Source organism: Phyllopteryx taeniolatus, chromosome 12, assembly GCF_024500385.1.
Source record: "Phyllopteryx taeniolatus isolate TA_2022b chromosome 12, UOR_Ptae_1.2, whole genome shotgun sequence".
NCBI classification, from domain to species: domain Eukaryota; kingdom Metazoa; phylum Chordata; class Actinopteri; order Syngnathiformes; family Syngnathidae; genus Phyllopteryx; species Phyllopteryx taeniolatus.
The window spans coordinates 16,632,169-16,646,037 of record NC_084513.1 but is presented as its reverse complement, the minus strand read 5'-3'; the positions used below and the strand labels follow the sequence as shown (position 1 = coordinate 16,646,037).

At 39.0% G+C, this 13,869-nt stretch overlaps 2 protein-coding genes across 2 annotated transcripts in view; one reads left to right on the top strand and one right to left on the bottom strand.

Annotated features, from left to right (window-relative positions):
• The window catches only part of LOC133486577 (protein lifeguard 3-like), a 15,192-nt gene extending 12,180 nt beyond the window's left edge, over positions 1–3,012 (top strand). Inside the window, exons 7-13 of the mRNA XM_061791950.1 lie at positions 195–245; positions 322–361; positions 532–569; positions 657–744; positions 1,070–1,165; positions 1,291–1,344; positions 2,300–3,012. Of these exons, the coding sequence (XP_061647934.1) occupies positions 195–245; positions 322–361; positions 532–569; positions 657–744; positions 1,070–1,165; positions 1,291–1,344; positions 2,300–2,449 (517 nt within the window). The 3' untranslated portion in view covers positions 2,450–3,012. The remainder of the gene's footprint in view (positions 1–194; positions 246–321; positions 362–531; positions 570–656; positions 745–1,069; positions 1,166–1,290; positions 1,345–2,299) is intronic.
• dars1 (aspartyl-tRNA synthetase 1) overlaps positions 2,737–13,869 on the bottom strand; it is a 26,258-nt gene continuing 15,125 nt past the window's right edge. The window contains exons 8-18 of the mRNA XM_061791948.1: positions 13,597–13,677; positions 11,704–11,763; positions 8,193–8,304; positions 6,969–7,103; positions 5,607–5,754; positions 5,098–5,244; positions 4,941–4,983; positions 4,783–4,863; positions 4,546–4,657; positions 3,498–3,569; positions 2,737–3,257 (exon numbers count right to left, since the gene is read on the bottom strand). Coding sequence (XP_061647932.1) covers positions 3,166–3,257; positions 3,498–3,569; positions 4,546–4,657; positions 4,783–4,863; positions 4,941–4,983; positions 5,098–5,244; positions 5,607–5,754; positions 6,969–7,103; positions 8,193–8,304; positions 11,704–11,763; positions 13,597–13,677 — 1,083 coding nt within the window. The 3' untranslated portion in view covers positions 2,737–3,165. The remainder of the gene's footprint in view (positions 3,258–3,497; positions 3,570–4,545; positions 4,658–4,782; positions 4,864–4,940; positions 4,984–5,097; positions 5,245–5,606; positions 5,755–6,968; positions 7,104–8,192; positions 8,305–11,703; positions 11,764–13,596; positions 13,678–13,869) is intronic.

Below are 13,869 nucleotides of genomic sequence, written 5' to 3'. Positions count from 1 at the left end.
AACACCATTCAATATATCACAGCGTTGATCCATCTCCAATCCCATTAAATTATTTGAAAATACAGTACAACAATTAATTGACGTTTTATGCCCCTCCCCATTAGTAAATATAAAGGAATGCAGTGAAATGTCAATCCCTATTTGTAACAGGTTGTTATGCAAAGAAACTATTTCAGTGTTTTGTCTCTCCATAGGGTGGTTTACTTCATGGTTTACTGCATTCTCATCTGCTGTAAAGAGCCAAGGTACCATGCCCCTTAAAAGTTAGAATTGGTTATGAGTTTGTATTTATGTACTGTATGTATTCATTACAATGTGTAGGAGGCGCTTTCCATGGAATCTAGTGTTGCTGGGAGTATTTGTGAGTATTGTTGCTGTTTTTTTTTTGTTTTTTTTTCCAGCAGAGCCAAAACAAAATGTGAGTATTGTTGCTGTTTTTTTTGTTTTTGTTTTGTCCAGCAGAGCCAAAACAAAATGCAAATGTAATGTAAATGTAAAACCTATGACTTATTTCTGAGATTTCCTCTGCAGACTGTTGCCCTGTCTTACATGTCTGGAACAATCTCAAGGTTTGCTATGACTTTTTAACACCAACACACAGCACATTTTCATCATCACGTGTTTTGGTTTTAATCACCTTATGTATCTTTTTCCAGCTATTACGAAACAAAAGCAGTCTTTCTTGCCATGGGAATAACAGCCTTAGTTTGTGTAACTGCCACAGTCTTCTGCTTTCAAACCAAGGTAGATGGAAGTAAAAAGAATGTCTGTGTGGCTCAGCAGCCTGTGGCTTGTCACACAAAGTCTTTGTTGTCAGTGTAAAAGAACGCCTTTGTCTCGCATTACAACTGTGAACCGTGTTCCTTTTAAATATTCATGAGATTTTTGGGAAAGATGTGAATCCATCTTTCTGTCTGATGCAACTGAGATGAAAACAAATGTCACATCTTTGCTATAGAGAACTCTGTATCCACTCTTCGAAAGGTTTATGCCTCATTATAACACATATTCGAATGCGTCTTCAAGCCGTTCACTTTTATGCTGCCATTTGAATTGCTTCCCATCCCAGGTTGACTTCACTTCCTGTGGGGGATTTCTCTGTATTGCTGCCATTCTGCTCCTCATCATCGGGACTGTGACAGCTATCGTGCTCTCCTTCCACTACGTAAGGACTTCTTTGAGAAAGGATTCTGTCTACTCATGTTTCTCGGTGAAGAAAGCAGCCACTCACCAGGGTGCGTCCGTGTGACCAATTAACAATTCAGGCTTTTTTCTTGTGACACTGAACAGGTGCCTTGGCTTCATATGCTCTATGCTGCCATTGGAGCCATCGTTTACACCTTGGTGAGTTCCACGATTCACTCTGTTCAGTTTGCAATTTCTTATAAGTCCCTGTATAGTGAAAATAAATGTCTTCACAATTTGACACACCAACGAGAAGTTTTATTAAAAACCCTGCCGATGAATGATTACACTTTTTTTTGTTTGTTTTAAATCGAGTATAGAAAATAAGCTTTCAGTACATGAGGCGCAGAAAACAATGTTCTATCTGCTCTCAAACGCTGTGGGCGTGTCCGCTAAATGCACTCAAACCACACCCTCCTCAACGTACACAAAAATACAAGTTTGAGCCACGAAAATATATTCGCTTAAAGACTCTCGTGGGTGGAATATACCCCACCGATTCGTTGCATGCCTTTTCCACCGCACGACGAGGCGCTCTAAACCAGCCACGTCAGCGCAAAGCCCCGGTCCGAGCGCTAGCTGTGAAAGTCAGGCTTAAAAAAAAATCCTCCGTGGTTGCTCTTCCGTCATTCTGTGTGTAACATGCACACACTCACGGCCAACAGCGAGGCACTCTAAAGGGAAGTTGTGCAGTATTTTTGCGATTAAGGCATAGCAAGCTAGCTGCATCTTGTAATTGCACCGCTGATACGAACAAAGCCGCTCCAGTTCTTATATAGTGGGGGAGGGACGACACATACCAGTTTTAGCCATGCCCCCCCACACCCCCAAATAAAAATAATCAGTAAAAACTGAAATGGTGTAAAACAATTTAATGCTCTATCTCCACGATTGAGTGATATGTAGCTCTCAGTCTTTGCACACGTTTCCAGCAATTTCAAATGTATTCAGAAACCTCTGAATTCACTTTACAGGGTCTTAAATCTGTGTTTTATGCTGGGACCAAGTGAGAACACTATTTCACCTCAATGAAAAATTTTCGTACATCTTTTAGGGCCTTTTCACTTTACTTCTTTTAAGATGACTATACTCTGTTGTATTTCCTCCATGTTAGTTTTTAGTATACAACACGCAGCTTCTCATCGGAAACCGGGAGTTGGCGATAAGCCCAGAAGAGTACGTTTACGGAGCATTGTCTCTCTACATTGACATTGTTCACATTTTCCTCTTCATCCTCCAAATTAGTGGTTCTGCTGCTGAATAAGCTCTGGAAAGAGCTCAACACGCCCCCCTGGAGTTTGGACTGACATTATATTGTAAAGAATAGCTTAACTATTGTAAAGAATGTTCCATTGGTAGGAGTAAATGTTTTGTTGTCCTCCCTGTTTTGCCGCCAACACTTGTGCACTTTAGGTAATTGCTTTTCTATATGAAGTGAGACAGCTGACACTTGTTGTAGAAACCAAAAACTTCCATATGTTTGCTGGTATTTCTTCCCTAATTTATTATGAGAAAAATCATAGGAGAACCAAATGAATACAAAGAGTCAGCTTTATGGTGTGAAAAATATTTTTATGAGCCATGATTTGATCTTTTCATTTGATTAAAAAAAACACTCACCTAGTTACAGACATACTGTAGGAGACCACGATGGTTAGTTGGAGGTAGTTAGAACTTGAGACAGGTAGTCATAGTATCCTCTTAAGAGATGCTGACAAGTTGACTAGTGCAACTTTCCAACCTAACTTGAATGCAGACCTCCTCCCTTTCAACTGTTATTTGTTGTTAGACATCTGTTCACAACAATCAATAAAGTTCCCTACTGTTGCACTGACTCCAATCTCTCATAGTAGAAATTAATCCCAGTAGCATGTTCGTGTCTTTGTGGCACGAACCCATTTAACCAGCATTGTGAATTAGCAGTTTCCCATCACCATTATGTGATTTGTAATCTGGTAATAAAAAGATGGCTTGACAATTTCAAGGTGTCAGGCGTTTGGGGTCACGGGGGAACATGGAGGTCTGGCGCACGTTGTGGAGCCCCAGGTACAGCATGCAGACTCTCTCCAGGCCTGCAAGGGATGATAGTTCACTCAGTAAAGTTACACCTACATAATTTCATTAACAATATACTAAAATAATCCTTGAATGATCCTCAGAGAAGAAATGCAGATGGTTTTAAAAAAAAAAAAAAGCATACTAGTAACTTGTTATATATAATGACTTTTTAAAAAAAATTTTTGGAGCCTCAGCTAAAAAGATGCAGATGATAAAAACATTAACATTGAAAAATATGAACATGTATTTCTCACCAATGCCTCCACCGCCATGTGGAGGAGCGCCATAACGGAAGGAGTCGATGTATGCCTTGATCTTCTCCAGGTCTGTGATGTTTAAACAAAACAAAAGGTCACACGTGACTATTAAAAATCTTTCATCCACATTTACAAAAGCATGGCTCCGACAGTTCAAATTAATTTGCTTGGGTATTTCTTTATTTTTTAAAAATTGTCCCCTGCAGAGGGAGACAAATCCCCAAAGCGCCTCAAGTCCCTTAAACAGAACTACTGTACAGTATACTGTGGCTCAAGGGCCTCGTTAGATTTTTAAAACAGATAGCAGGTAATTCCTAGATTCATTTAAAAAACAAAAACAAACAAACAGTATTTAAAATGTGTATGTCAAATGTGTAAAACCGTTAACTCTAATATTAAAATATTTCATTGTCAGTTTTTATTTTAATGTTTTATATTTTAAGTGTAATGACTTTCAGTTATAAAAAACAAAAAAAAACAATAGGATTTTTTTGTCATCTATTTTTTATTTCATTATTTAAAATACTTGATTTTTTTTGATGAGATAAATTAATACAAAACAAAGAATGACATTTTAATTTACCAATTTTAGAGGGGGGAAAAGGAAAAAAAATCAATATTACACCACTCTTGATCATGTAAATCAGGGGTGTCAAACTCATTTTTGTCACGGGCCACATTGTAGTTATGACTTCCCTCGGAGGGCCGCTACAACTGTGAACCCATATAAATGAAAGATTACATCCTATACTGTAATTACATACAGCATACACAACACATTGATGGATAGCCAGTATTGAAATCAGAAGCCTATAAAAACATGTTTTTCAACTATTACATTTCTTTTCAAATGTAACAAAAAAATGCTTGCAAATAACTCAATGGTATTACACCAGAACACAATGAGCAATTTTGATTTGCTTTCGCGGGCCACACAAAATGATGTGGCGGGCCGGATCTGGCCCCCGGGCCACCAGTTTGACACCAGTGATGTAAATACTCGGTGGGTCGTACCATAGTGTCACTGTGCCCCCCCAGTTCTTACCAATCTGGTGATGCACGGCCCGTTCTGTCAGCATCTGAGCATCGTGGATTCTCTGAGCTCCAGACAAGATTTCCTCTCCACGCATGAACATGTCATAGGAGTTGGAATTTTTCTGCATTTAAAACAATAAAAATAATTTTAAAAAATGATCCGTACAATATTGCTGCACGTTTCTCACAATGAAGCAGAGAACTATAGTTACAGTATGCCTGTGCTTTGAGTCAGTGAGACACTTACAGGGTTGTTGGGATCCGGCATGGTATAGAAAGGTCTCACAGCCAGCGGGTACTTGTCCAGAACATAGAAATCGGTATCATACTGGCGGAGGGGAAAAAGATATAAGCAGGTGGAATGATGATATGGGATGGCTGGCAAATGAACACATTTGGACCTACCTTTTCCTTGACAAGGCGGCCAAGTAGCTTTTCATTTGGCGTGCTACAAGACCGGGAATCTATCAGTAACTTGTTCATTTCAACATATGGAAACACTTTTGTACAGATTCCCTATTTATGATATTTTAGCGTTGATCTATGTGTGGTCGTTTCTGACCTCAGGTCTTCCTCGTCGCCCATCTCCACCCCGGCCTCGCGCAACATGGCCAACGCCTCTTTGTACTCCAGTCTCAGAGTGGGCTCCAGAAACTTGAAAGGCTCGCTGGGGAACTGCTTGTTTACAGTTTGAATTTCAGTCTGGAAGCTGATATAAAAAGACAAAAGTTACTCAAGCCGATAATTATTCCACCCCTCCATCAATTCATCCTGACAAATCAGACCCAAGTTGAGGAGGTTATTTTGTTTGTTTGCTGCTGAATGCCACCACTAGGAGGCACTGAAACCACATGGAACATCATGTCATTGATCGTTAGGTGCTTTCTACAAAGCTGACAAATACACGACAGAACATAATGTGAAATTGTCATGATTGATCTTGTGTCATAGAACAAAGTTATGTGGCACCTCCTAACCATTCATGGTGACAATACAACAACATAGGAATGACAGATGCCTCAATTCATTTTGAAATTCACATCATCAGAAGAATTAGACAGTAAGACTTACTTGTCTCTCAGCCCCTTAAAGATCTGAACCATGGTGTCAGTGATTGAGTCGATCACCTCGTGGTAATGGTAATTGAAGGCCATCTCAATATCCAAACCCACAAACTCAGTAAGATGACGATGGGTGTTGGAGTCTTCGGCTCTGAAAACTGACAAGATCAATCCAAATGTTTAAACCATTCCTTATAATCTTATAGCTTCTTTATGTGAAATACTTGATTAAGAGGGGGAAAAAGCTATTAAAAAGGAGTGGAAATCCCTATCAGGTTTTAAACTCAGCTTTACACAATAAAAATGATGAGTTACTGAACATTAGACTGGCATAAGAAAAATAAATTTTAGGAGCAGGCTAGTATTTTCTATTCATATGTGATTGTACAGCAGAACGTAAAGGTCTTTATTTTGTTTACTACTGATAACTGGCAGGTACCTTTATGATGACTGACACGACTGTGACCATAATATACCAATAATTAGCTGCCGAACATAATTAGCCACTAATTGCTGTCGGCCATCAATAGAGTGGCGACTCATTTATGGACTTCACGTAGGTGTGAAGCTATTAAAAAGCTGCCTTCAGACAGACATCAACAATATTTTTCCAAATGGACAGTGTGTCCCTTCAGGTGAGATGCACCGTTAACTGGAGCATAAATGAAGTTTGCGAATCAGCCAAGTCAGATGGGCACGAATAGTACAACTTCTTCTCTTACTATTATTATTATATTATTTTCTATTATAGTACATTTCGAACCTGTTCTGCAGAGCATCTCAGTCCAGAATCGACACAGTTGCACCCATGTGACCCCTGAATAATAACTCAGAGCGTGACAATTGCTCCTCTCCGCCTGAGACCTATGCTATGTTTAAAATGAAATTGTTCCTCGATGGTCTTCACTACAGAAGCCCTCTGCCAGAGTGGTGATCCCAAATGTTCTCACTGTAACTACGGCAACCATGGTAAAGTATATTCGAGCCTTAGATGACCTTAAGTCCTTGGATTTCTCTTGTGGGCCTACAGAAAAAGCAAACAAAGGCCGCCCCATCCTCGTGGTGGAATATCAACCCTGAATGATTTATAACATATCAAGTTGAGAAACACTAAAGGACAGTGACACGAACAGTTACTGGTATAAAGCCTATTACATAATCAGACTACATTGTTTTTTCAGTTAAAGGGAAGGTTTGCAATTGTCAAAACAGTGATTTTTGTCATATTTCTTACAACTGTCAGTATGACCTGAGAGCAGTATTCAGCTGGATTCAGACGTGACGTGAATTCCAATCTTGCTAGCACGGCAAACGCTGCCTTTACTATTGTACAGTTCATCACACTCTTGTAATGTTGGGACTGTTGTTTTACCTGGTCCCACACAGAAGACCTTGTCAAAGTCCGCACAGATGCACATCTGTTTGTACAGCTGGGGAGACTGGGCCAGGTAAGCGCTGGTCTTAAAGTAGGACACCGTAAAGACGTTGGCTCCACCCTCGCTGGCGGCTGGAGATGGACAAAGAAGCTTTAAGTCATAGAAGACGACACTAATCTCGAGGAGTTTTGTAAATTGTGGCAGAAACGTTTCTCAAAAACTGACTAATTTGCTTCTAAAAAGATGCCCGCAAACCAGTCAGAGCCAATATTACACATGATAAGCCACACTTAGGAGTACATAAACAACTGCAGTTTCATTTGACGCAGATGTTTTTTTCTGATATTTGCATGTCTACAGAAGTAGGGTGAGGGCCCACGTAATGTCGGTTGTATGCATCATAGGTGTTGGCAAACAGGAAGGTGTGGTTTTTACAACAAGTACATTTACAGTTGCCGCTCTAATAAAGAGCGCCACGTTTGAATTCTGATCCGCCAGAGCAGTTATTTTCATTGGCCTTTGAGGCAATGAAGAAGTGAAAGTGTTGCATAATTGTGCACTGTGTTGTGTAAAAAAAAAAAAAAAAAAAAAAGAATCTTGAATACATTAGTGTGAAATAGGGAATTTAGATACTGAAATAGTTTCCTACTCCTATTAGGACCCCAACAACATGCAATCTCATTTAAACTACAGTTAATATTAGAACTCTGTCAACCATATATGTCAGCTGTAGTGGGAGAAGGAGTATAAGCATAGGAAATCATTATGGCTGGGAAAATATTTTCAGACAGTTACTATATCTTTAAACATTCTCCACATGTACTGAAAATAGAATACCAAGTCATCCATCACTCTTGATGTAAATAGTTAAGACATGCACGAAGCAGGGTCCTCCCCCCCCCCCCCCCCCCCCTTTCTTATTTAGATAAGAAGGAAGCCTGTAATGCCATAATATAAAAATGTGCTGCGGGGGCTATATTTTAGGTCTGTCATTCAGTTCGTCATTAAAATAGTTTGGTCAAATTCTTAGAGCTCCCCATTTCAATTAGAGGCAAGGAAAATGGACAGCTCCTATAAGAAAAGTTCACAGTTTTCACTAAGGCAATGCTTACATTTCACATGTGGCTAGCTAGTGATATAGAAAGTGTACTGATATTAAAACATCTCAGATTTCTCATGAGAAGATCAAAGGAAAACTGCGTGTGTAAATGTGTCTGTACCTGATATGATTTTAGGTGTCTGAATCTCCACGAAACCCTTTTTGGTGAGGATATCTCTGAAAAGTTGGCACACTCCTGACTGCAGACGAAAGATGGCCTGGCTGGTGGTGGTCTTTGAGAGACAAGCACATATAACTACAGTGAAATTTGTTGGAAAATTGAAATACACACCGAAACCTGAACGATATATCAAACCTGTCATTATGAAGGGGAAAAACTGAAACCAAAGTCCAGAGTAAAACCGCAACGTAAAAGTAATAAAAGAATACGGGCCAGGAAAGTAAATCCCCTAAACTGCGACAGTTTTAAAGAAGCTGTCAAAACATAACTGAGCACTACCCTGTAAGTACTGCTTTTCCAACCGATTTAACCAACATACTGACTTTCAACTCCAGATATTAAACAGACTCATGAATGAAGCACCTCGCCCTTTCAGTTGGTGGTCTACTTTCATTCCAGACTTTAATTTCTCTCTTCTTCCCCTCATCCTGTATAGGTATTTCTGATTGACAGGTGAAAGAATGGCGAGGTGATCATTTTTTGAAATTCAAATTACACTGATTATAAGGTTCAAGGTTTCTCTTTATTCATCTCCCTTTAGGAGAAATTTGTCTCAGAGAAAGGGATAGCTGCATAAAGGAATAGAAGCAACCATACATCCACATCACATATAAACGGCGTATACACATTAGTGCAAAAGACCTTGTCCTTTTCATACATCCACACCTTATCCGATTGGTTGTTCATGTAGATGAACTTAATTGACTGAGGAATGAATTAGCTTTTATATACTGTGTTACCTGCATAGTGGTAACTTGCATCTTTTGCCAGACCTTAATAGTTCATACTCACAGTTCAGTGAATGTCACACGTCTGACAAGATTTTTTTTTAGCCTTCTTTCACAGTCTGTTGTTCAAATATTACTTGAGGGGTCTTCAGAGACCTGACCTTGACCTTTCCCACTATTTTTTGAATCTAAGGATCAGATTTTTCTCAAAATCTTAACTGTTAGTTTACTGAACGAGCTGGCGGTCTCATATATCATTACAGATGCTATAATTTATAAAAAATATTTAAAAAAAGCACGATAGTGTGACCTCGGCAAGTCTTCTTAAAACATGGACTCGTTTGTATTTTTGTAGAAATACAAATACTACATGCTTGTGCCAGCTCATCTCCACATCAATCTGCACTCCCAGATATTTATCGGAGATGACCTGCTCTCTCACTTTATTTTTGTTATATAAATTTGTGTATGTGCTCCAATACACTTGGCATCCACTATGATTTCTTTGGTTTTCTTTGCATAATCCCTCATTGGGAATTTCAATTTACACAGAGCTTTATATATTGTGTCACACACCACACGCATCGAACCAAACCATATACATGCAGTCATGCAAAGAGAGAATTCGGAGTCAAAGGGGTACGCAAAAAGTGCTGCGCCTCTAGAGCTGCCGGGGTGGGGACACTGCCTTGCTCAAGGACACCTCGACAGTAGCCAAGCAAGCAACCTATCAAAAAATAGTTACTATTTTTTTTCATTTCGTCAGCCGCAGGACTTGAACCATGAACCTTTTTTTTCAAAGCCCAAGTTCTTACAGATGAGCTACTACCAGTAACTACTTGGGATGTACACTCATTAACTATAACAAAAAAGAGAATCTCCTGTCGGTTAAACAGACTGCTGTTATTTGTTACACTTCCATATTTTCAAATAGAGTATTACTGTAGGTCTAAATTATTAAAAGGACATTTATTGACAATTCCAGTTTATTTTACATATACTGAATAAAATAATACAATTGGATTTGACAAACAATTTAGAGGTGGGTTGTTGAAGGAAAGAATTTGTCAAAAAATGAGTGAATCAAAGGGAAAAAAATACACTTCATTCAGATAGATTTTCTTTTGGACAAATGTGATGCAAAAAGACCATAAAAATTCTTATGTCTGTAGCCCGTTTAACCTATAAACTGAACTTGAACTTAGATGATAAAATACCCACTGTGGACTATGCTACCTGTTCAACATAAGAAAACAACCTTAAAGCTGTCCTGTGCAGGACTGCGGGAGAAAGTCACTTCCTGTCTCAAGTACACCTCATGTGAGTAGGTGTCAAGGTTGTTACCGTGGCGCGTCAGCAAACTGACAGCTCGTGTACGTGTCCCTAAAGTTCAGGGCGTCACAAAATAAGACACGTACCAGACGGGACAGTCTGGAGTGTGGCGAGAAAATTTACCACAGAGAAGTTTCATAACACGTGAAATACATTTGTCTGGGCGCTCACACCCTTTCCTTCTTTCTAGTCACTTATCTGGCCGTTATTTCAAACAGAATAAATGCATTGATTGGGATGTTAGATGTTCTGGGCTCTGCTGCATTACTTTAATTAATTATATATGACAATAAGGCTGTGCTATGTAGACTAAATGCAAAAAACAAAACAAAAAAAAAAAAAAAAAAAAAAAATATATATATATATTATTTTTTTATGGTAGCCCAAAGACTAGTGCTGCTTATACATGGGAGATTTCTTACACATACACAATCTCAAATAAGGGTTGTAAGACTAATCAGACTTCTCTACTCAACAACAAAATAGCAGCTTGGTCCAACGACTTTGCACAATCTAAATTAAATCAAGTAAACCTTTTCCACTGTGCTCTAGAAGAAAGTACATTGTACATAAGGATAGTCTTTAGCAGCTACCCATTGGGTGTGTTTTATGGTCTCCTTTTGGAAAGTCTGTCTGCAAGTGTGAGAACCACTTTATAGCTTCATTGGACCGACCCTAATGTGTCCACGGACTTAAAGTGCAGAGTGTTACAGGAACAGGTGTACTTGTGATAGGCATGTATTTTGGGCTGTAGTGTGAGCGCCTTCCTGCATTGTGTATGTGTAGGAGGCACAAATCAAAACATTTCACAGCTTCGTATCTGCATTTGCTCACATAAATTCAACATCCCTCCCACACAGATGTATAGCATCAACACATTCAATCAAAAACTATTTGTTTGACGTGTTAGTTGTAATGTATTTTTTAAAAAAAAGCTTCTATTTGTCTTTATTTTGTTGGACTGTATTTGCTCTAAACCCACACCCCCCCTCCCCCCACCACCACCACCCAATCGGAGAAACAAAATGAAATTAACTGCATAAAAGGAAACTGCATTGAACAAGGTTTCCGATTATATATATATATGTTTTTTTGTATTTTTGGAAAAATAAATCTGTGGAAGATACTGGCAACAAAGCAATATTTTGAAAACCACCACTAACTTTATAAGTAACATGAATACACGTATCCATATTGAATGAGGTCAAATATACTGTAGAAGCAAGTTCACAAAGATGAAACATCTACATCACAGAAAACTCAATCATCTGCTTTTCGGGGGGGGGCAGCAGATGAACAGATATTACAACACAGAAAACCTAAAATGAAACCTATTTCATTGAAACTCACTTATCTTGCTTAATTGGGGAGACCTCTTGACAACAACTTACCCTGAGATCAATCACTCTGTTGTCCAGTTTGGTGTCCTGGCTGACTGTGGCTCTTCCCTCCTGTGGGAAGATGTAAAACACATTTTATTAAATACCAAACCAGGTGTTCAGCTGTATAGGTTATTTTCACAGACGTCTTTGTGGTCAGTGATGTATGGAGGCTTTTAGAGAAAGCAATACAGGTCATGAAAATCCTATCCTTTCAAATATCATCTGGACACAAAAGCGATTTACTTTTGATTTTATTTTCCCTATTAAACTACACAGTTTGCGAGGCAAAGAATGGTAATGGCTTTGTTCCACGTGGTAGCCTAATGAAACAAAAGACACCTGGAACTGTGGAAATATGGTAGCAAAAAAAAACAAATGGAAGAGTAAATGTTTCATCACAGGAGGAACCACAGCTTCCAGGGTCATGCATGTCGGCCTTCCTCAGAGGACCCGCTGGGCTTTGAGCTAATAGGCTGTGTAGCAACATCCTGCTCCCAACAGCCCAGCACAGAGGGACAAAGGGTTAGACAGGCGGGCAGACAGACTGTTAAGGGCTCAGTCTCCCAGGACAGCATTTGCAGCTTTCGAGCGTGCGATTGGCATGTTACATCCCAGCAGAAAACACCTGGGGATGCTGTTGCAGCTGCAGAAGTTGGCCTGGTGGCTAAATAAAAACAGGCTCTTTGCTGTTGCAAGGCTTTTAATTTTTATGGTATCAGAAATTTGATTATGAAGACAGTGGATATAGGAATGCACTGATTTATAGTACCTATAATGTGTTATTCAGATTTAAAAGCATTCATAGTTAATAAAAAGGGTCAGGCCTTAATCAACTGTAGATGAAAACGGCATTTTATTCTAAATAGATGGTTTAATTTCTTCTTTTATGAACAGTTATTATGACTTTTTCCACTTTGGATAAATAAATTGTCAGTAATACTGCATTTGAAGAAGAAAAAAACAAGAGCAGACGTTCTTAATTCTTTGCAAATTTCAGACCAGAATGCTGGCATTAGCTGACGTGTTTCATCTTTACACAACCTTGCAAAGCTGCAGTAAAGACCATGATGGAAACAATTTCCACCAGCATCAGAGACTTCAGCTGCCACAAAAATAAAGCTATTTTGTTTTATCAACCGTGAACTATTTCTGGACAGCGACATGTGCAAAACACATTCAAAACAATTTTTATTCTGAATGCTACCTCGACAACAGAAATGCACATTGAACGCAATTATGATTTGTCTGCGAATATTCTCATTCATCCAGGTCATTTCATGCACAGGGCATTGAATTGATTGCAACTGGACTGTTGTGTTTGTCTTAGAAGACGTTTTGCCTCGCATCCGAGCAGGCTTCAGTTCATGCAACAAGGCTTAGCTAGGACGCACAATTATGGTTATTCTGATTTTCACCGCCACATGTGTCTAGCACATATTATCTACAAAGAGAAATTGAAATGGTATTCATTACTGCAAGCGTAAAAGCATCTAATGAGTCCGCATTAGCACACTAAACACCCTAATTAGAATGCTCTGTGCACTGCAAGGCTACACTTTTTTGAAATCATATTCTGGGTGAGAGAGGGAACAAAAAACCTTATTCAACAGATTAAGACATTAAGGTGTAAATGTTTTAAACAATGCATCAGCCCAATTAACTTCCGCTCAAGAATACCTTTTTTTTTTTTTTTTTTTAAACCACATCCTAAAAGGAGTCGCCTAAGGTGAAAGCGCTCTACTCAAAATATGTCAAATTTCCCAACCCTGTTCCATTATATTGTACATAGATACAGCTACAAAAGCACACTCAAACAACAAAGTGGTGCTTCAGAGGTCAGGAGCAGACAGAAAAGAGGTTTCAAGATCCTCTAATCTACTGTAGCTTTGCATTTATCCTCACCTCGTCCCCTTCTACTTCAGGCCTAACAGCATCCTCCAACTGTAACGGGAGACGGGGCTCTGCCCGGCTGATGACAAAAATCTGAAAAAGCATATCAAATCATGAACGTGGAAGTTTTATGAGCAAACTTTCTTGCACTGGATATGTGCAAGTATTCTTTCCCACAGATGAAAAACAGGTTTTGTTCTACTTTGTGTCATTTCCCAGACTGTCTTCAAATGTCTGGCAAAGTGTTGAAAGGTCTTTTAATGTGTGATGTGTCAATTTATGTCT